Source organism: Brachycentrus maculatus, unplaced genomic scaffold (genome assembly GCF_059751285.1).
Source record: "Brachycentrus maculatus isolate JH-2025_06_01 unplaced genomic scaffold, ASM5975128v1 h1tg000139l, whole genome shotgun sequence".
NCBI classification, from domain to species: domain Eukaryota; kingdom Metazoa; phylum Arthropoda; class Insecta; order Trichoptera; family Brachycentridae; genus Brachycentrus; species Brachycentrus maculatus.
The window spans coordinates 71,594-93,867 of NW_028280892.1; the positions used below are offsets into that span (position 1 = coordinate 71,594).

Genomic DNA, 22,274 nt, shown 5'->3' on the forward strand with positions numbered 1-22,274 from the left:
GTTCAATTACTGTTCAGTAATAGTGGTGCAATTTAGGACACAAGTGGTGTTGTACGGTCACAAGTGGTCTTGCTAAAAATTTGATCTGATTTTTTTGAAAAGTGTTGCTTAATTTTGTTTAATTTAATATATATATATATATATATATATATATATATATATATATATATATATATATATATATATATATATATATATGTTTATATATATATATATATATATATGTTTATAAAAATTTTTCGGGACCTTGACTTCATATCAATTCTTTATTTTAGTGCTTTCACACAAACACCATGGTTAATTGACGCAGAGAACTTCATAGTCTAAGCTTAACTCGAAGGTGCACAGTTTACACCCGGACCCTCCCAAGTATATATATATATATATATATATATATATATACAGTGGGTGGCCAAATTATTAGGGACACTTGTACTTTTTTGTAATTTTCAAGTTTAAATGAATTTTTTGGTCAAATTAATTTGTTATAATTATTTTTTTTATGTATTTTTGTTGCTGGTATCATAATTATTGTTTTGAAGATGTATCAATACTGTAAAATATCAAAAAAGTAAGTTTTTTTTCATTTGGATGTTGATGAGTGAAAAATGATATTGGTGTGAGCTCAGTCAATCTCGGAGATATGTTTGAAGGCAAGTCTTCAAACATATCTCCGAGAAAATGTAGGAAGTTAAAACCTTACTACTTCATTCCACATATTTTCAGAGGAAAATAGCAGCACTTACAGATGTTTCGAAGTCAGGAGTCCATCGGAAATAAAGAAAAATTGATAAAAACCTGCGTCGAAAAAACCTCTGTGTTTTGCCTTACCCGGGGAATTAGCTGGATATGAACCCCATTGAAAACCTTTGGGAACTAACGAAACGTGAGATTGCTAAAGAAGTCATCACCACCAAGCAGCAAATAATAGAAACTCTTATCAGAGTCTTATCAAAATGTTAAGGAGGGCCATTTAAGTCACTTTTACTTGGCAAGAAAATAGAGATCAATGCAGTAAAGTCATTTTTGACAAGTCAATATATTGTATAATGCTTCCAAGTTTCAAATCCTTTTTGATTTTTATCAGGGCAATATCAAGCTAGTAAGATATCAAATAGTCAATGATATATTCGTAAAAAAAAATGTACTTGGTCACTTTCTTCTGTAAGACTACGACATCATTCTACGAAGTTAATGTCAAATTAATAAATAATATGATAATGTTAAAAAAGTGCCGTTTTTGTGATATCGCTCACTCCTTTCAAGAACGTCATAAATCAAAAAAATTGATTTTTCAGGAGAACGTTTTAAAAGTTTAAAAATATAAAAAACAATGTATTAAAAATAAATATCAAGCCACTTATTGAACTTTTTACCGTGTAACAGATCTTTTTAGGTAAAACCTGAAGGTTTTTTTTCCATTTGAAAAATATTTAGTATATTTAAAGAAATTATTAAACTATACCTTTTCTTCAAAATGCAAGAACAACACTTTCTGCCCTGTAGCGGGAAAATGTTAAGTTTAAAATATGCCGCTTTTGCTGGGATAAGGTACGTTTTCTGGGCATTCCGAAGACATGCAAAACTGAAAATGGACGATTTTTGATTTATGACGTTTTTGAAAGGAGTGAGCGATATATAAAATAAAATAAAATAAATTAAAGCGTATAAAAGGACTGTAGTGTTACAATGACAAAACGTATTCAAATGTATAATTTGTATGTCTAATTTACAAGTAGAGTTTCCATTCAAAGGTTATCTTTAGACATCGAAAAACAAAAATGAGAATGACAATGATTAATTGTGGTAAAAAGACGTTTTTTCCTTGTGTCTTAATGGTGTTATTTGTGACGTGTGACGCCAATTTGGAAAAACTGGAAACGCAGTCAATTTATTATGGTCTCGCGCTAACGGCCTCTTTAGATGCTAATGTAACGTCAGACTGCAAAACAAAACTAGGAACAATAGAAGAAGGAATTCGAAAAAACGAAAGATGGGCATTGAAATGTAAGTACGTTACGGGAAAACCTGTTTTTATGGCTTTTTTTCTCCTTGTATATAAAACATGTTCCATATTGTATCTGAAATATTTTATGTGAAATTTAAAGAATAAGAAAAAGAAGTTTAAAAGACTAAAAATCAATATTCACAGTATTTTAAGTGTGTTAGTTTTTTATTTGCCAGAATGTGCTCTTATGTTGAGTATTTTGTTTTCTAAACTGTCTTAATTAAGCAAATAAAATACACAATTTTCCTCGTGTTTTTGTAAGGCAGTGATAAAATTGTTTTGTAGTATTATAATACATAAATAACTGCAAATGTTTCATTTTAAAATAACCTTTAAAACATTTTTTTTAAATCATTTCATTGCATACATCAAATTTACAATAATGTATCCTTACCGGGTTTTGCCATACCAGTTTTTTTAATACTTATTTAAACAAATGTAATAAATAACATTTTTAAAAATAATTATGTGCCTTTTTCACATGTTAAATGAAGAAAACAAAACACACAAAAATGGTACAATAAAGAAAAAAATATATCGTTAATTAATATAATAATATAAAACCCTTATCCGCACCCCAATGGTGCATAGGGCACTGTGTCTTATAAACGCAGTGTTATCATGATCGTTTTACTTATGAAGGAAAGGTGATCAGCCCTCCGCTTCAGGTACCAGTCCATGGTAATATTGAATAAATATTAAAGTGAAAAAATCACTTATATTTATTTTTACCCCCCTTGGGAATCGAACCCGGGACCTCCAGAACGTTAGCCGAGCGTGCTGACCATTACACTACGGAGGCGGACAAATTCGTTATCGTTAATTAAGTGTAAATAAACAATAACAATTCAGTTTAAGTCCCTCTCCAAGCACAAGAGCTTAGTTTCTTTTTGAAAAGTAATAGCGTAGCTTGAATACGACAAAATTTTGTAAAAGAAAAATGTTTTTAAAATCGTAAAAGGAAAACACTTGTTTTTGACGACTTGAGTAAAAAACAATTCCATTATTTTTTACCACAAAGTGAATGCCGAAACAAAAATCAAAATAGTATACGATATGTTGAAAGTAGATATATCTAATAAAACTGTGATATTTACTGTAACTTTAATGAATAAATAAATAAATAAAAATACATATCGTAGTCATACAGGAAAAAATGACGTGCATGTTTTACAAAAACGTAATCATTGACTATTTGATATCTTACTAGCTTAATATTACCCTCAAAAAATCCCAAAGGATTTAAAACTTGGGAGTATAATATATTGACTTGTTAAAAATGACTAACCGCATTGATGTTTATTTTCTTGCCAATCAAAAGTGATTTCAATGGCCCTCCTGAACATTTTAAGTTTTGTCAGTTGGTCACTTTCTCTTGTATGACTACGATATAAATATACACCAATAATATTAAGTTTTCAAAAAAGTTTTATCCGCCTTCGTAGTGTAATGGTCAGCACGCTCGGCTACCATTCTGGAGGTCCCGGGTTCGATTCCCAAGGGGGGTAAAATAAATTTAAGTGATTTTTTCACTATAATATTTATTCAGTATTACCATGGACTGGTACTTGAAGCGGAGGGCTGATCACCTTTCCTTCATGTGTAAACGATCAAGATAACAATGCGTTTATATGACACAGTGCCCTATGCACCATTGGGGTGCGGATAAGGGTTTTATTTATTATTTTTCAAAAAAGTTTTCAGTAAAAATCGCTGAAAAATGTTTTTTATTTCAGTGTTAGACGCCTCAGGGTCGCCCGAGACGGGTTTGTACTGGGGGAATACTTACTGGACGGGCTCTAAGAAGCAGTGTGACCTCGCAGCATCTCTTAGACAAGCCAGAATCAATCCCTACTTGAAGCCTTACACAGTCGAGACCGCCCAAACGATTGCGGCTTTCCCAGTGTCATATTTCTCGGCGTACTTCTATCATAACTCGACTTTTCAAATTTTTACTCACTGGGAGAATGAGGTTAGCTGAAATTAATATGTAATATAATCAACAATTTATTTTTGTTTATTCAATCAGATACTGCATTATTCACCCTTCAGAAAATATATCCGTCAAAGGAAATTAAAATTTTCACCACTTTTTATTTTATTATTAGTACACTTTAACCAACCGGTTTCGACAAGAACCTTGTCATTATCTGGGTTTATTAGATTCTAAAATATTAAAATACTCATAGTTAATTACATTCCCTTACCAAAAACTTCCGCACACTCCGTACACCATATAAAATATGATTTAAAAAATGTGATTCAAAATATGATTTAAAAACTCCTTAATGTTATTTTACAATAAAAATAACATTTTGGAGTTTTTAAATCATATTTGTAAACCATATTTTTTAAATCATTTTTTTCATATGGTGAATGGAGTGTGTGAAAGTTTTTGGTAAGGGAATGTTATTAACTATGAGTATTTTAATGTTTTAGAATTTAATAAACCCTGATGATGACAAGGTTTTTGTCAAAACCGGTTGGTTAAAGTGTACTTATAATAAAAAAGTGGTTAAAACAAAGTTGTATAATTTTATAATGTTTGTATCTAATACTTTTATAGACTATGACGTTTATAGAAGTTTATAAAATGTGCCACAAAGTATCTGCGAAAAACATTCAAGAAATTAATCTTTTCAATAATTGATTCGGCAATCTATGCATTTAAGTTTTATGTATTTACTTAGTTTATGTCAATATTTCCTCAAATCAATTGTGACACGTGTTTCGATGCATTCCGCATCATTTTTGAATACCGTATCAGGATAGATTTTAACGTGTGACAATAGATTTCAAGAAATGGTGGCATTTCCTAAGTAAAACTTATAACATTTTGAGTGTGTTCAAATACTGGTTCACAAATCTGGATCATCTCAAATAATAGGAGTTATTTTTCAAATCATCAAAAGCTTATTTCATCTGTTCTTTAACAAAAATGAATGGGTAAATGATTAAGAGCTGATTCTATGAAAATTGTAGAATAGTTTTTAAATATTTGTTTTTTTGAGTGTTTATAAGATTCAAATACGTAAAAAAAAAATAATAGTATGTAAAAAGAACTCTACCGACAAGACACGCAAAGTGGGCTTGGTGGCTCTCTACAGAAAAAATGTTAATTATGTTTATATTTTTTTAAATGAATGTATGCAGTAAATGTATGTATATAGTTAACAAATAATTTTTGATATTAGTAATGTTAGTAAATAACCACTCACCGACTACTTCTGTCTACCGGTTTCGAGACGTACCCGTCTCTTCGTCAGGACATACACTACAATTTAACAATCATGCGAACAACACTACACCACACCCACTTAGTACTATTCACATACACTATCACTACACATGCAAAACATGCAGAGCGAGTTGTTAGTCCCACCATGCTTTTGGGAAAACTTTTTGGGAATAATTTTTTGGGAAGGAATAATTTTTTGGGAATAATTTTTTTTAAATATATATTTTCTGTTGTTATATACAAAACATGTAAATTACTTTCTTTTTATATTAACATCTCAACATATATGAAGAAGAGTACGAAAGTTTGGGTATTTACAGGGCCTACGATCTATCATAGGCTGGATTAAGTAATACAAAAATAATATTATCAATGAGTTTTAATATCCTTTTTTAGACAAAAATTACCCTCGGGCTATGCCTCCCAGCGTCCTGCGACGAAGAAGAGATCAGCGTCCTTCTTCAGGAATACTTTGACTCTAGGACTCTTAGCCACCAGATCATGTATGACGTCACATTTACAATGGATGGAGTTCTCAACACTGGGAAAGAATACTCTTGGATTGGACATCCCATCTCTATCATATTCATGTAATTATGAACTAGAATATGGGAAAATACATACATAATTCATATGAATAAGAACTAACAATACAATATGACATACAAATACTTTATATAAGACGTTAATCACGTAATTTTGTTTCGATTTTAAATTATGATTTTTTTTATTGATAAAATATACCGCTCACTCCTTTCAAGAACGTCATAAATCAAAATACTTGATATTTCAGGAGAACGTTTTTAAAGTTTAAAAATATAATACAATGTATTAAAAAATAAACATCAAGCCACTTATTGAACTTTTTACTGTGCAACAGATCTTTTTAGGTAAAACTTGAAGGTTCTTTTCCAATCTGAAAAATATTTATAATATTTTAAAAAATAATTAAACAATACCTTTTCTTCAAAATGCAAAAACAACATTTTCTGCCCTGTAGCGGGTAAATATTAAGTTAAAAATATGCCACATTTGCTGTAATATAGTACATTTTCTGGGCATTCCGAAAACATGCACAACTGAAAATTGACGATTTTTTATTTATGACGTTCTTGAAAGGAGTGAGCGATATGTAAGTTCCTTTTTCTTTTAGACGTATCACTCATGTGGTGCATGTTTGCTAACTTTTTTCATTTTCATCTTATTTATTTTTTGTTTTCTGTTACAGTCAAGTATTTGTAGTTTATTTTGACACTTTTAATCTAATTTTGCTTCTTAAAATATCTATTGTATTCTTGCTAGTGCCCTTTACTATGACCTAAAATATAATGTATACCCATACACAGGCCATGCCTTTGTGGGATCTTTATTTGTTTTGTACTGAAATTTTATATATTGTCGGGTATATAAAATAAATCGCATATTTTTAAAAATACTTCAATTTCATACTATTTCTGTAAGCCGCTCATTATTAGAAATAGGTATCAAATTGTGATAGAATGGGTTCGAACAGAGAAACTCTGAATCAAGAGGCCGTGACACTAACCACGGAACCACAACCCGACACATTTATTATTTATATATATATATATATATATATATATATATATATATATATATATATATATATATATATATATATATATATATATATATATATATATATGTAATAAAATAACTAGGTACCTACCTATACATTTTATTAAGTACTTACAAAAAGTACCTACATAAAACAGTTCTACCACCAGATGCCGCATGCGTCGCTCAGAATAAAACAAAAGACTTCCGATAGTATTATTAACTGTCAGAATCAAATAGATAGATAGATAGATAGATATATTATAAAGATAAATTAAGAATAAACTTTAATTACAAAGCAACACATTGTTTATTTTATTATTATACACCCACTTTACATGTTATTTACACTTAATTTTCAAAAGGAAAATATTACCACGTTATAAAACGACAATTTTGTTAATTGGAAATGGATTATGAAACATTAGATGTATTAAAACAATTACTACAATATGTTCGGAGTGAGAGAGAAAAATTAGAAGATCATCAAAGAAAACGATTAGAAGATAATCAAAGAAGACGTGGAAATTTAAAAACTAGTGATAAAATTAAAAATAAAAATGAAGACATTCAAATAACACAGAAACAGTGCTTGAAAAATGAAAATAAAAATAAAGTAGAAAAAACTTCTACGAAAGATAAAATAAAATATACTCCAGGAAAGAAGAATTTAGAAGTAGATTGTCTAAGCAGGAATCCAGTATTAAAATCGAATGAAAATGCAGATGAACAATTAAAAGTTGTTAATTTGGTTAAATTAGAAGATATTTTAAAAGATAAGAATAAAAATGAAGACATGCAAATAACACAGAAACAGTGCTTGAAGAATGAAAATAAAAATAAAGTAGAAAAAAATACTACAAAATATAAAACAAAATATACTCCAGGAAAGAAGAATTTAGAAGTAGATTGTCTAAGCAGGAATCCTGTTTTAGAATCGAATGAAAATGCAGATGAACAATTAAAAGTTGTACATTTGGTTATATTAGAAGATACTTTAAGAGATCTGAATAAAAATGAAGGAATTCAAAAGAAAAAAACAAATGGATTGAAAAAAACTGTGTCTACTTTAAAAGGGTCAAGAAAAAAAAAATACAAAAAAAAGAAAGAAAGAAAAAAGAACGGAAAAAAAAAGAAAGAAAAAAAAACAAGAAAGAAAAAAAAAAAGAAAAAAAAAGGAAAAAAAAGAAAGAAAGAAAAAAAATTAAAAAACTTTATCATATCACTAAACTTATACCAGTCCCTTCACTACAAGAAGATGATCCGGAGGACGAGTGAAAATTTTACTATGAATTTTCATCCCCAAGGGGGGAGATGTAATAAAATAACTAGGTACCTACCTATATATTTTATTAAGTACTTACAAAAAGTACCTACATAAAACAGTTCTACCACCAGATGCCGCATGCGTCGCTCAGAATAAAACAAAAGACTTCCGATAGTATTATTAACTGTCAGAATCAAATAGATAGATAGATAGATAGATATATTATAAAGATAAATTAAGAATAAACTTTAATTACAAAGCAACACATTGTTTATTTTATTATTATACACCCACTTTACATATTATTTACACTTAATTTTCAAAAGGAAAATATTACCACGTTATATATATATATATATATATATATATATATATATATATATATATATATATATATATATATATATATATATATATATATATATATATATATATATATATATATATATATATATATATATATATATATATATATATATATATATATATATATATATATATATATATATATATATATATATATATATATATATATATATATATATATATATATATATATACTTGGGAGGGTCCGGGTGTAAACTGTGCACCTTCGAGTTAAGCTTAGACTATGAAGTTCTCTGCGTCAATTAACCATGGTGTTTGTGTGAAAGCACTAAAATAAAGAATTGATATGAAGTCAAGGTCCCGAAAAATTTATATATATATATATATATATATATATATATATATATATATATATATATATATATATATATATATATATATATATATATATATATATATATATATATATATATATATATATATATATATATATATATATATATATATATATATATATATATATATAATATTTCTAACTTTTTTATCCTTTTTTTCAGAACGACAACAGCAATAATAACGATCCTTGTTATACTAGGAACTGGATATGATATTTTTTTCCACCAACCATTTCTAGAAGGTATTAAACGTAAAGAACAAGCACCTTCATTTAGTGATGAAAAAAACACTATTGTTGGAGGAACTGCAGTGAAAAATGGTAATGAACAAAATCTTAAATTGATAACTCAAAATTTCGAAAAAGCTTTCAAATGCACCATTAGATATATTTATTGAATTAAAATCCGGCCTGTATGTATGTAATTGAAGCATGGAGAAAAGGATGATGAAAATAAACTGAATGCAGTTAAGATGCTACCTCTTAGTGCGATAAAACTATGTACGAGTTTGATAGATGTTGCAATGGTGATATAATAATGATAGAATGCAAGGCATCTCGATAAACATTTTAGATCAAATTAAGAAAAAAATTGAGATGCTTTATAAAATAACATAAAACCACACATGTATTATGTCAATAATTATTATGCAATTAAAAAAAAACAAAACACATAAAAAAATATCTAAAATATGCCCAACATATGCATTTAAGAATTCCTCAAATCACATGAAAGCACCTCCCAGCAAAACAACGCACAAATCACTAAAAACTTACTGTTATTTTTGACATCTCATCAAAGATGAAGACGAATATGGAAGTCTGGGCATTTACTGGGCTAGTTTGAGTTAATGACGGTCATCAGCCCCGTAGATATTTATATATATATATATATATATATATATATATATATATATATATATATATATATATATATATATATATATATATATATATGTGTACATATATATATATATATATATATATATATATATATATATATATATATATATATATATAATATATATATATATATATATATATATATATATATATATATATATATATATATATATATATATATATATATATATATATATATATATATATATATATATATAAATAGACTTCCATATTTTTCTTCATCTTTGATGAGAAGTCAAAAAATAATAGTGAGCGATTTGTGTGCTTCTTGCGATTTATGTGAGTAATTCTTAAATGCATATGTAAGGTATATGTTAGATTTTTTATGTGTTTCTGTGTTCTGCATGATAATAAAAGTACCTTTGACCAATAAAGGTATGTGTTGGACTAAGTTTGATGTTCTTTTGACCAAAAAAGGTATGTGTTCGACTTAGTTTGATGTTCTTTTGACCAAAAAAGGTATATGTTCGACTTAGTTTGATATTCTTTTGACCAACAAAGGTATGTGTTGGACTTAGTTTGATGTTCTTTTGACCAAAAAATGTATATGTTGGACTAAGTTTGATGTTCTTTTGACCAAAAAAGGTATGTGTTCGACTTAGTTTGTTGTTCTTTTGACCAAAAAAGGTATGTGTTGGACTTAATTTGATGTTTTTTTAACATTTTTTTTACTTATTTCTAGAACTCCATACAAAACAGTCTAAACCAAAGGTCAACAAATTCCGTCAGATAATCTTGAGTTTCAGCTGGTATACTAATTTCAGTCAAGTATTTACTCTGACGTCTCCACCTGGAATGTTAGTGCCCATCAACGGATTAAGGTAAATTGTTTAAAAAATCATTTGTATTGGTTGATTTATTGACAAATTTTTATTTTTATTGGGTATATATATATATATATATATATATATATATATATATATATATATATATATATATATATATATATATAATGTATATATATATAATGGTAACCCATCATGTTTTTATATTTTAAAAATTCATCTGAACAATTTCATTCTAGATTCTTCATGACATCTTTTATCATCACATCTCACAGTTATTTGTTCGTGATGGACTATTTCAACAACAGGGCAAACGGATATTTCATCAACGACACTTATATAGGGCAAGTCTACGCCAACTCTTCATTTGCTGTCGACATTTTCTTCCTTTTAGGGTAAGCCGGATTCATCAAAAGTGTACAATTTAATTTTCATCACACACACATTTTTTTAATTACAAAATTTTTCCACGTTTGAGTCTTTCTGTGCCGAGATCACATTTGTACAATATTTATAAAAATACAATTTAAGAAAATTGTATCTACAATCAAATACGACATGGATGATCAATCTATTTTAGCTCAGTCCATTTTCATTATCTACTTTTGAATAGTACATTTACAACATTTTGAGTGTGTCCAAATACTTATTCACAAACTGGATCATCTTGATTTTAGGAGTTATTTTTCATATTATTAATAATAAGAAAAATATCTCCTTTAATTAGAAATAATCCAGATTTGTGAACAAGTATTTGGACGCACTCAAAATGTTGTAAATAAACGAACTGGTCAAATTATAAGCTAAAAGAATAAAAATGAAAATTACGTTTTCTGGCGTTTCTCATGTTTGTGATTATAATCCAGGATTTGGACCTCACATACTAATAAAAGACTTTCTGCTTAGTAAAAAGCTTCTTTTCATATCACCAATAGATGTATCTAGTGAAGTTCTCGTGATTCAAGAGCAATGTTTCTAAAAATTAGTTCATATATATATAGAATAGTGTCGGGTTGTGGTCCCATGGTTAGTGTTTTAGACTCATGAGTCAGGGTTTCTCGGTTAGAACCCACTCTACCATAATATCATACCTATTTATAATAATGACCCGCTTTGCCTCACTGAAACAGTATGAAATTGAAATATTTGTGTAAATAATAAAAACACAAATATTTCTTTAAGTAATGAAAAAAATAACTTCCAAGAATTTGAGTAGTGTGGTTGTCAATAATGGGTAGAATTGATGAATGTTACACGTCTTACAATGTCTTAATAACCAGACTCCCATATTTTTTCTTATTCATTTAGATGTCAAAAATAATGTAAAAATTACTTCTAATCTGAGATAATCCAGATTTGTGAACAAGTATTTGGACACACTCAAAATATTGTAAACTTTTTTATACCCAGAGATCCCCACTTTCCATAGAACATTTGTGCACTATGGACTGCCAAACAGTTAAATTCCGTGAAGTGCACAAGCGCCCTTACTCTAAAGTTGTTTTTAAAACATAATATTAATTTCTTCCCAGAGGATTCTTAATGGTCCATGGACTGTATCGATCCAGAGAATTCGCAGATGCAGCTGATCCATCTTGGGAAGATCTAATCAAACTCTACTTGGAGATGCTGTTCAAGAGATTTCGAAGGTTAGTAACACACGTAAACAATGCCTAAGAGTATATTACAAAAAAATGTTTATAAATGCTTACTTAAAAGTTAATATCGTATTAATTACTTTTTTTTATAAAATCTGAATATGAAACAACATACAAATAGCAAGCCAATTCCAACTAATCTTTGAGTATTACCAGCAATGGTACTTATATGTTTAAGACCTGTATGTGCTCTAGCAAGACCTTGATATTTTGAGTGTCATTTGAGTGGTCCACTTCTAAACCACGTTATATTTAAAAAAAAAAAAAGAGTTATTTTAGCTAATAGCGAGTGTTTTTGCCTAGAATTTTCACTCATGAATTACTTGAAATTATAGTAACTTTAAACATAAAGTGTAAATCCACTCACAAGTACGGCTGTCCAAATTTAAAACACAGTAAGGGACATTTTTTTGCAGTAGGTTTTTTTTGCATTTATGGACTAAGTAACTCTACTTAGTTCAAAAATGCAAAAAAAACTACTGCAAAAAAATGTCCCTTACTGTGTTTTAAATTTGGACAGCCGAGTAGGCATAGGCCATGAAACTTATAAAGTTGAAGCCTGAGTAGGGACATGATAAACGGTGTTGCATAAGCCGTAGCTAGATTTCAGAGTCACTTGGACGTTAGATAATTAAAAAAAAAATCCTAATAGCGGCAATCGGTAGAATAATTAAAATATTGACGTCGACGGTAAAAAATCTCTATGTTATACTGTAAACTTGCTTAGTAGCGTAGTGACTTTAAAAAGTCTCCACAGGGCAAAATAATGCAAATCGTGAAAACTGAAGCTAAAAATCGTACTAAAGTTACCTGGATCTTGGTTTATGAATTAATTTTTAAATCAAACACAGAATTTTTGAGTCTAAGTTGTATTTTATTTTTATAAAACACATAAAAATTAATATTGTGACAATTGTTTCGCCTAGTTATATCATAATGATTAAAGAAAACACTTGTTTTTTACCACTTGAGTTTTATTATAGACTACATGTTTCAGAAGTTAAACTTCCATCATTCAGGTCTGTATAATAACTGAATAATAATGAATGAATAATAATAATAATGAATGATGGAAGTTTAACTTCTGAAACATGTAGTCAATAATAAAACTCAAGTGGTAAAAAACAAGTATTTTCTTTAATCATTGTAACATGTCTTACCACAAAGTTAATGCAGAAACAATAAATAAAATAGTTATATCATATCATTTTCAAATGAATGTTAAATGTCCAAATCAATAAATAAATGGATCTTGGTTCTTTGAATTTAATGCCTCAAAAATATTATTTTTGATTGCAATCAGAGAGGAACCCAATTATGTATCCGAAATCATAAATTATGGTTACTTAGTGGATTATCTCCACCGGTGTTTGAAAACGATGCGGAATGCATCGAAACACGTGTCACAATCGATTTTAAGAAATAGTGGTATTTAAGAAATAGTGGTATACCAAGTAAAACTTAAATCCGCCTCCATGGTGTGATGGTTAGCGTGTTTAGCTACCGTGCTGGAGGTCTCGGATTTGATTCCCAGGGTGGTGATTATAAATATTTGTGATTTTACCCACTAATATTCTTTTGTCCATCTCCGTAGTGTAATGGTCAGCACGCTCGGCTACCGTTCTGGAGGTCCCGGGTTCGATTCCCAGGGGGGGTAAAATAAATATTAGTGATTTTTTCACTGTACTATTTATTCAATATTACCCTGGACTGGTACCTGAAGCGGAGGGCTGATCACCTTTCCTTCATGTGTAACGATCAAGATTACACTGCGTTTGTATTACGCAGTGCCCTATGCACCATTGGGGTGCAGCTAAGGGTTTTATTATTATTATTAATATTCTTTTAATATTACCCTGGACTGGTGCCTGGAACGCAGGAGTGATCACCTTGCCTTCATGTAAGCAATGATCAAGATAACACTGCGTCAACACGATGCAGTGCCCTATGCACCATTGGGTGCGGATAAGGGTTTGAAGAAAACTTTAATTAAAAATAAAAATAGATCAGTTTAAAAATGCACTTTGTTGAGAGCCTTACAATTTATTTTTTTTTCTAAAACAGGTTAACACCAGTTTATATGTACACCCTTGGAATGACTTACACGCTATCAGCTGCGAGCTACCAATCCACACCTATGTGGACCAATGAGAGAAATGACCTACAGTGCCCGACATACTGGTGGACCAACATCCTCTACATCAACAACATCTTCCCAGGAACCAACTCCAGCATGTGCTTGTCTTGGAGCTACTACCTGTCCAATGACATGCAGTTCTTCGCTTGGACCAGCCTTCTCTTCATCCTTTCAAAAAAGTAAGATAAGATTGATATTGAAGTTAGATAACATTCAATGTTGAGATGTCGAAAATGTTAAAATAGCTCCTAAGTGATGAAACCCAGTTTTTTTAACAGGCAGGAAATCAACACTTCACCCAAGTATCACACCCTTCTTTCTGAACCTAATACTAGAATTTCACTCATAAAGTTTAATGCATTTAAACTATTTTAAAACATTTTGAGTGTGTCCAAATATTTGTTCACAAATCTGGATTATCCATGTCTTTATTAGCGCCCTTGAGGTAGTATTTTACGAAAATGGCGCTATACAAATTATCCAAATTATTATTAATATCTAAATTAAAGGGTCTTTGCTAAATAAAAGCTTTCTCAATCAAACCAAAGATCGCTCTACTGAACAACTATATTGGTAGTGTAAAGGCAAAGACGATATATCGCTCACTCCTTTCAAGAACGTTATAAATCAAAAATCGTCAATTTTCAGTTTTGCATGTTTTCGGAATGCCCAAAAATGTACTATATCCCAGCAAAAGCGGTATATTTTTATTTAATATGTACCCGCTACAGGGCGAAAAGTGCTGTTTTTTGCATTTTGAAGAAAGGTATTGTTAATTTTATTTTTTTTAATAACTAAATATTTTTCAAATGGAGAAATAACCCTTAGGTTTTACCTAAAAAGATCTGTTGCACAGTAAAAAGTTCAACAAGTGCCTTGATATTTATTTTTAATACATTGTATTATATTTTTAAACTTTAAAAACGTTCTCCTGAAAAATCCAGTTTTTTTTATTTACGACGTTCTTGAAAGGAGTGAGCGATATTTACTGATGGTTTCTCATGACAATTTTATTTGACTAACACCAGTTCACATATTTATATCCCAAACTTTTGTAGACTAACACCAGTTTACACATATAAATGAACTGATGGTTTCTCATGCCAATTTAGTCTTTTTTTTGAAAAATCAAGGTTTTTTGATTTATGACGTTCTTGAAAGGAGTGAGCGATATCTGTCTCAGACCAAATTTTACAGGAGAGAGAAAAACAAACTTGTGAAATTAAATAACTTTTTTATTTTTTGTATTTTTTATATGTACATATCTTACTAAAACTAAATAAGTGTTGCAACTACAGCTTTATCCTTTTGCCAGATTATGGAATATACTATTTTAGACATTTTTTTTTACAAAATTTGACAGATATATTGTACATTACCGATATACTGAACACAATTACAGAAATTCAAATACCAAATGAACAATATATTATTAGATTAAAACCAATATTTTTAGCTTTTCCACTTTAGTTTTATTTGACCAGCGTACGGGTTTCGTCGTTACCGACATCATCAGACTGGTCACCAGTCATCACCAGTCTGATGATGTCGGTAACGACGAAACCCGGTTGCTGGTAAAATAAAAATAAAGTGGAAAAGCTAAAAATATTGGTTTTAATCTAATAATATATTAAAAATGCAATTCCATCACGAAGTGTCAGTGGATAATATAAATCTATTAAAAATACTTCAATTAATTAATTAATTTTTAATTAATTAATTAATTGTTTTTATTAATTAAGGCCTTAATTAATTAATTTTTAATTAATTAATTAAGGCATGAATTTTTTTTAATTCCAGATATTTTAAAACTGCGGTCATTTTACTGGGTGTAACCATGATCGGTTCTTTGACAGCATTGGGAATCATGACGTATGTGGACGACTATAAACCTTTGTAAGTATATAGCATAATTTTTTTTTTTTAATAATTTCATTTATTTACAACATTTTGAGTGTGTCCTAATACTTGTTCACAAAAAACCTGGATTATTTTCAATTACAGGAGTTATTTTCATTTTATTTTTTATAAAAATTTGGACACACTTAAAATGTTGTAAATAAATTAACTGGTCAAATTATAAACTAAAATAAAAAAAATTAAAATGATATTTTCTGGCGTTTCTCATGTATGTGATTATAATCCAGGATTCGGACCTCACAAGCATGTTTTAGTAAATATAAGAGCTTCTGCTTAGTAAAAAGCTTCTTAACATCTCACCAATAGATGTCTCTAGTGAAGTTCTAATGATTCAAGAACAAGGTTTCTAAATTGGTATAAAATAATATAGAACTTCCAAGAATTTGAATAGTGTGTAATGGGTAGAATTGGTGAATGTTACACGTGTGTAAAGTGATCACTTAAATCAGCCGTTGACGGTCGTCAGCTCCGTAATACCCAGACCTCCATATTCTTCTTCATCTTTGATGAGATGTCAGAAAATAATATGGAAAATATAAACTAACCAAATTTTTTATTAATGTTTTACTTGGTAAATACCACTATTTCTTAAAATCTACTGTGACACGTGTTTCGATGCATTCCTAAAATTTAGGATTGGCTTCACATACGGTGTTTGAAAATGATACGGAATGCATCGAAACACGTGTCACAGTAGATTTTAAGAAATAGTGGTATTTACTATGTAAAACATTAATTGTCCGCCTCCGTAGTGTAATGGTCAGCACGCTCGGCTACCGTTCTGGAGGTCCCGGGTTCGATTCCCAAGGGGGGTAAAAATAAATATAAATAATTTTTTCACTGTAATATTTATTCAATATTACCATGGACTGGTACCTGAAGTGGAGGGCTGATCACCTTTCCTTCATGTGTAAAACGATCAGGATAACACTGCGTTTATAAGACACAGTGCCCTATGTACCATTGGGTTGCGGATAAGGGTTTTATTATTAATATTATTAAAACATAAATTAAATATAGATAGATTTTACCACAAAGTGACTGCCGAATCAATTAATGAAATAACTAAATTTTGACAAAAAATCTTTTCTTTTCGCAGTCCGGACACATTTTATCTCAAAGCACCACTATTTTACTATCCTCCTTGGATGAGAATTGGTCCATACATCATAGGAACCCTATATGGCTACGCGTTTAACAGATGCAATGGAAAAATTCTGATCAATAAGGTAAAAAAAATCATAACAATTTCTATTATTATTTACTGACTGTCCTAGCCACGGGTTGCTGTAGCTCAGTCTGGTTAAATGGAAAAGAAAGAAAATATAAAGCACACGCGTTTAATTTTACAATGCGAGTGAGTATACAATATTTTGTTTACATTAAAAGCTCTCCCAAACGCATTCCTGGATCTGATGCAGAAGCATCTAGGCTTCCCGATGGACCTCTTTTGCGAAGCAATTTTATCTTATGAATTAAGTTGTGAAAATTAAAGGAAAATTTCAAACAAAATTGTGTGCCGATTTTATGGTGAATTTACATTTAAGGTGGAAAATTCGATAGCCCGCAACTTAGTTTTATTTAGACCCAGGTAACATTTAACGTTATTTATGTTTTAATTTTTTAATCAAACACAGATTTTTTGAGTCCACTGAGTTGCATTATGACAGCGTCATTATAATGTCACACAAACTTTGTTGTGATGTTGTTGAAAATGTCGTGGGTAAAACAGAAAAAATATTCTGAATTGTTTTTAGTATTTGAATACTACCACAGATGGCAGTACAAGTGCTATTTTAGATGTATATATTTTTTTGAATTACTCACGTCCAAGTGACTCTGAAATCTAGCTACGGCTTTTGCAACACCGTTTATCATGTCTCTACTCAGGCTTCAACATTATAAGTTTCATAGCCTATACCTATTTGTGAGTAGATTTACTCTTTATGTTTAAAGTTGCGATAATTCAATGTAATTCATGAGTGAAAAATCTAGGCAAAAACACTCGCTTTTTTTAAGTAAATGTCACCGGGCTCTAGTTATAAGCGCGGCCGTTCATGTACGCCCATACTCCTTTGAAGAAAGTTTTGTTTGGATGACCATATACAGCCAGACTCCTGGACAGGTTAATAACGACTTCATTGCTTTGCAGCTATTGACGATCGGTCCTTACCCCTTTCACAAGTTTTTTTTGTTAAATATTTTGTCTGCAGTATTTGTTAAATATACATTTCAGGTTGTTGTGTACGGCTTGTGGATCGTGAACACGTCTTTGATTCTGTATTTACTGCTCGCCTTCTCTGACCGCAATTTCCCTATGTACTTCAGCATCCTTCACACCATGTTCTCTAGGAACCTAATCGCTATGTCTGTAGGATGGATCGTCTTCGCCTGCTTGACCGGCTATGGAGGTAAGTTGTTTCTTTTTTTGACATCTCAACATATATGACGAAGAATATGTAAGTCTGGACGGACGAACTTATGTATTATTCCATAATTTCTTCAAAGTACAGTCAAAACCATTGCTAATTTATTTATTTATTAATTTAAACTTCCGCCTTTTATTTAAATGTCCGCCTCCGTAGTGTAATGGTAAACATGCTCGCCTACCGTTCTGCAGGTCCCGGGGTCGATTCCCAGGGGGCTTGATAAATATAAGTGATTTTTTCACTCTAATGTTTATTCAATATTACACTGGACTGGTACCTGAAGTGGAGGGCTGATCACCTTTCCTTCATGTGTAATTGATCCAGATAACACTGCGTTCATATGAAGCAGTGCCTTATGCACCATTGGGGTGCGGTAAGGGATTTATATATATAAATTTCATGTACAGAAAATAAATAAGTGCATTGGCGGGATTATTGCTCAAAATCTGTTACCTTTATATCGAATAATAATACAGGCGAAATAGATAAATACAATCGTAAGATGGGATAGTAACATGGGATCGAAAGCAGAGCGGACACCGCAGTCGCAAAAAACGCGCTTAGAGTGTCAGAAATGAAGACTCTAAAAAGCATATCTGGCAATAGTCTACGAGACAGAATAAGGAACAACAGGATAAGAGAAATATGCGAGATCGAAGATGTCGTTAAGTGGAGAAAGCAACAAAGAAGACAATGGTATTATGTACATATGATGGCGAGAATGTGAGGAGAATGGAACCATCCAGACTCTCCCACATTGCACTGCACGGCCAACTCCAAGGTAGAAAACTCCCGGGCAGACTACCAAAGAGATGGATTAATCTGGGAATCTGTTTAATAAAAAAATAGTTTGATAAAACTTTAAAAAAAAACGAGAAAATCTGCAGTATCGTAGAATGGTAGTTCAGTAACTTGAACTTTGATGTGTTACTTGAGCCCAGTACAAAAAAAATAGATCTATATTTGGTCTACAGTAATGAATGTATCTACGTGATTTATTGATTCCCTGACAGGTGACACTTATTTATACGTCCATACATATACGTTCATTATTGTAGAACGAATACAGATTTAAATCATTGTTTTGTACTGGGCTCAAGTAACACATCAAAGTTCAAGTAGCCCCGTTCTAAGGTTCTCAAAACTAGTCTTAAAAGTGGTCTTACGCAATTGTTCTATTTTACATTTAAATTGCCTGATTTTTATTGCTGTTTTCAGGACCAATGAACACACTTCTGTCAGCCAAAGGTTGGACACCGTTCAGCCAATTGTCGTATACGGCTTACCTGCTGAATCCCATTCTGATATATCTACTTATAACGAGAAATGACAGACCATGGCAAATGGATGTATCCACATTAGTAAGAAACATTTTTTTAATTCAACTTTAGGTACAGAAAAGAAATAAGTACATTGGCGGGCTTATTGCTAAAAAGCAATATCTTCAAACCAACTTAAAACAGACTAGTGATATTGATCATAACTTTTGATACCATGTATAGCTGTTTGCAATCAAAGGGGAGATAGTAGTTGAACATTAAAAAAAACATAAATTACAAATTGATAATTTAAAAATATAATTATAAGGAGGGCAAAGGAAAAGGGGAGTTTAGGGAAGGAGGTAAAGTGAAATACTAAGGGAGGAGGTTTTATGGACAGTTAGGATTCTAATGATAAATTGTAATGTCTCCAATGTTTCTCAAAAGTTATTAGAGAAGGTGCATTTTATTTCTAGTCAAAACATAAGATTTAATTTCCAAGTCGTTAGTTAATAATACATAATTAATGTATGAAGTGAAGCATGGAGTTTGCAATGGATGAAAGTAGATCGAATGCAGTCGAGACGCGATTTACTCTAGAGAATGTTTTGGTGGTCTGCCCAGAAGTCGTCTATCTTACCAAAAGAGGCAAATTTTAACCTATTTAAAGGTTACAAAATTTTGAGTATGTCCTAATACTTGTTCACAAATTCTGGATTATCTCCAATTACAGGAGTTATTTTCATATTATTTTTTAACATCTCACCAAAGATGAAGATGAATATGGAAGTCTGGGCATTTACGGGGCTGACGACCGTCATAGGCTGGTACATTTATATCTCACCAATAGATATCTCTAGTGAAGTTCTAGTGATGCAAGAACAAGGTTTTTAAATTGGTTCATATATACAGAAAAAAAATAATAAAAAATGGTCTGCCTCCGTAGTGTAATGGTCAGCACGCTTGGCTATCGTTCTGGAGGTCCCAGGTTCGGTTCCCAAGGGGGGTAAAATAAATATAAGTGATTTTTTCACTGTCATATTTATTCAATATTACCCTGGACTGGTACCTGAAGCGGAGGGCTAATCACCTTTCCTTCATGTGTAAACGATCAAGATAACACTGCGTTTATATGACGATGTGCCCTATGCACCATTGAGGTGCGGATAAGGGTTTTATTATTTTATTATTATATACAGAACTTCCAAGAATTTGAGTAGTGTGGTTGTCAATAATGGGTAGAATTGGTGAATGTTACACGTGTGTAAAGTGATCACTTAAATTAGCCTATGACGGTCGTCAGCCCCGTAAATGGCCAGACTTTCATATTCTTCTTCATCTTTGATGAGATGTCAAAAAAAAAATATTTATAAGTTGATTTTGCAATTCTTTCCTTAGTAGACATACCAAAAATTCAGGAATAAAATTAATTGTTTTTTTTTCAGACACTAACTGGATTCGGGATGATAAGTCTAACATACCTGTTCTCAATAGTGATCGTCATATCTGTGGAATATCCATTGGACAAAGTGATTAATTTATATTTTAATAAAAGAAAAGAAATAAATCCTATTCGAATGAAATCCCCACCTCAAAAATAAAGGACCAAAATTAATGTGACAAGTGGAAAAACTAATGTATATCTTGACAAAAATATGCTCCTAAAAATCTCCAATGAACTGTTTTTATATATATTTATTTTAGCGTGAACTTTTAACATTTAAGTATAATCAATTTGTCTAATTATATAATTTGTTTATACTAAACAAACTCATTTTAAATAGGAGTTGCATTTATTATTTACCTTGGTTATTTTATATATTAAATATTAAAATCAAACACTGTTTTAAAGAGTCTGCTAAACTATGTTTTATTATTAAAAACACATAAAAATAAAATTTGTGAGAATTGCTGCGCCTTGTTATGAAATTTTCAAACTTATAATACTTTGGTACAAGGTTATGTACGAGATTATCAGATCACTAAGTGGATTTTTGTTTCTTCTATCTAAAAAAATATATATTTTAATCTGTGTTGGGAACAGGAGGGATAATCTAGTGTGGATCAATCGGGAACTTCTCAGCATTTGCTCATTGCTGGGAGGGGAGCCTGTAAAACTAATTAAGAGAAGGCGGACTGCTGACTGTAGTCAACAGGCCTTCCGTTCCACTAGAAGAGAGTTCCATATTTTGTGTGCTAGCTTGATTTATGGTAGCAATGTCCTTCACTAGTTTTATCATGTATGATATCATCTCTCGTGAGAGTTCTTTATGAACTATCACGTATCTGTCGGATAGATCCTCACCCAGGCTCCTAAAACGTATAGTTCTATAAGGTATAAACCTATAAG

The 22,274-nt window shown here is 30.5% G+C and overlaps 1 protein-coding gene across 2 annotated transcripts; it reads left to right on the forward strand.

Annotated features, from left to right (window-relative positions):
• On the forward strand, positions 1 to 21,781 carry LOC148309073 (nose resistant to fluoxetine protein 6-like). Of its 2 annotated transcripts, XM_088260623.1 has the most exons (14): positions 1 to 66; positions 1,742 to 2,007; positions 3,745 to 3,980; positions 5,643 to 5,836; positions 8,976 to 9,133; positions 10,419 to 10,557; positions 10,761 to 10,916; positions 12,054 to 12,170; positions 14,244 to 14,495; positions 16,117 to 16,212; positions 17,336 to 17,465; positions 18,473 to 18,647; positions 19,884 to 20,026; positions 21,370 to 21,781. In XM_088260623.1, the coding sequence occupies exons 2-14, from the start codon at positions 1,782 to 1,784 to the stop codon at positions 21,523 to 21,525; spliced, it is 2,178 nt and encodes a 725-aa protein (XP_088116749.1). In that variant the 5' UTR covers positions 1 to 66; positions 1,742 to 1,781; the 3' UTR covers positions 21,526 to 21,781. The 2 variants fall into 2 exon arrangements, with proteins under 2 accessions (XP_088116749.1, XP_088116748.1); XM_088260622.1 differs by lacking the exon at positions 1 to 66 and having other exon boundaries at positions 1,609 to 2,007.
• Positions 21,782 to 22,274: the final 493 nt, after the last annotated feature.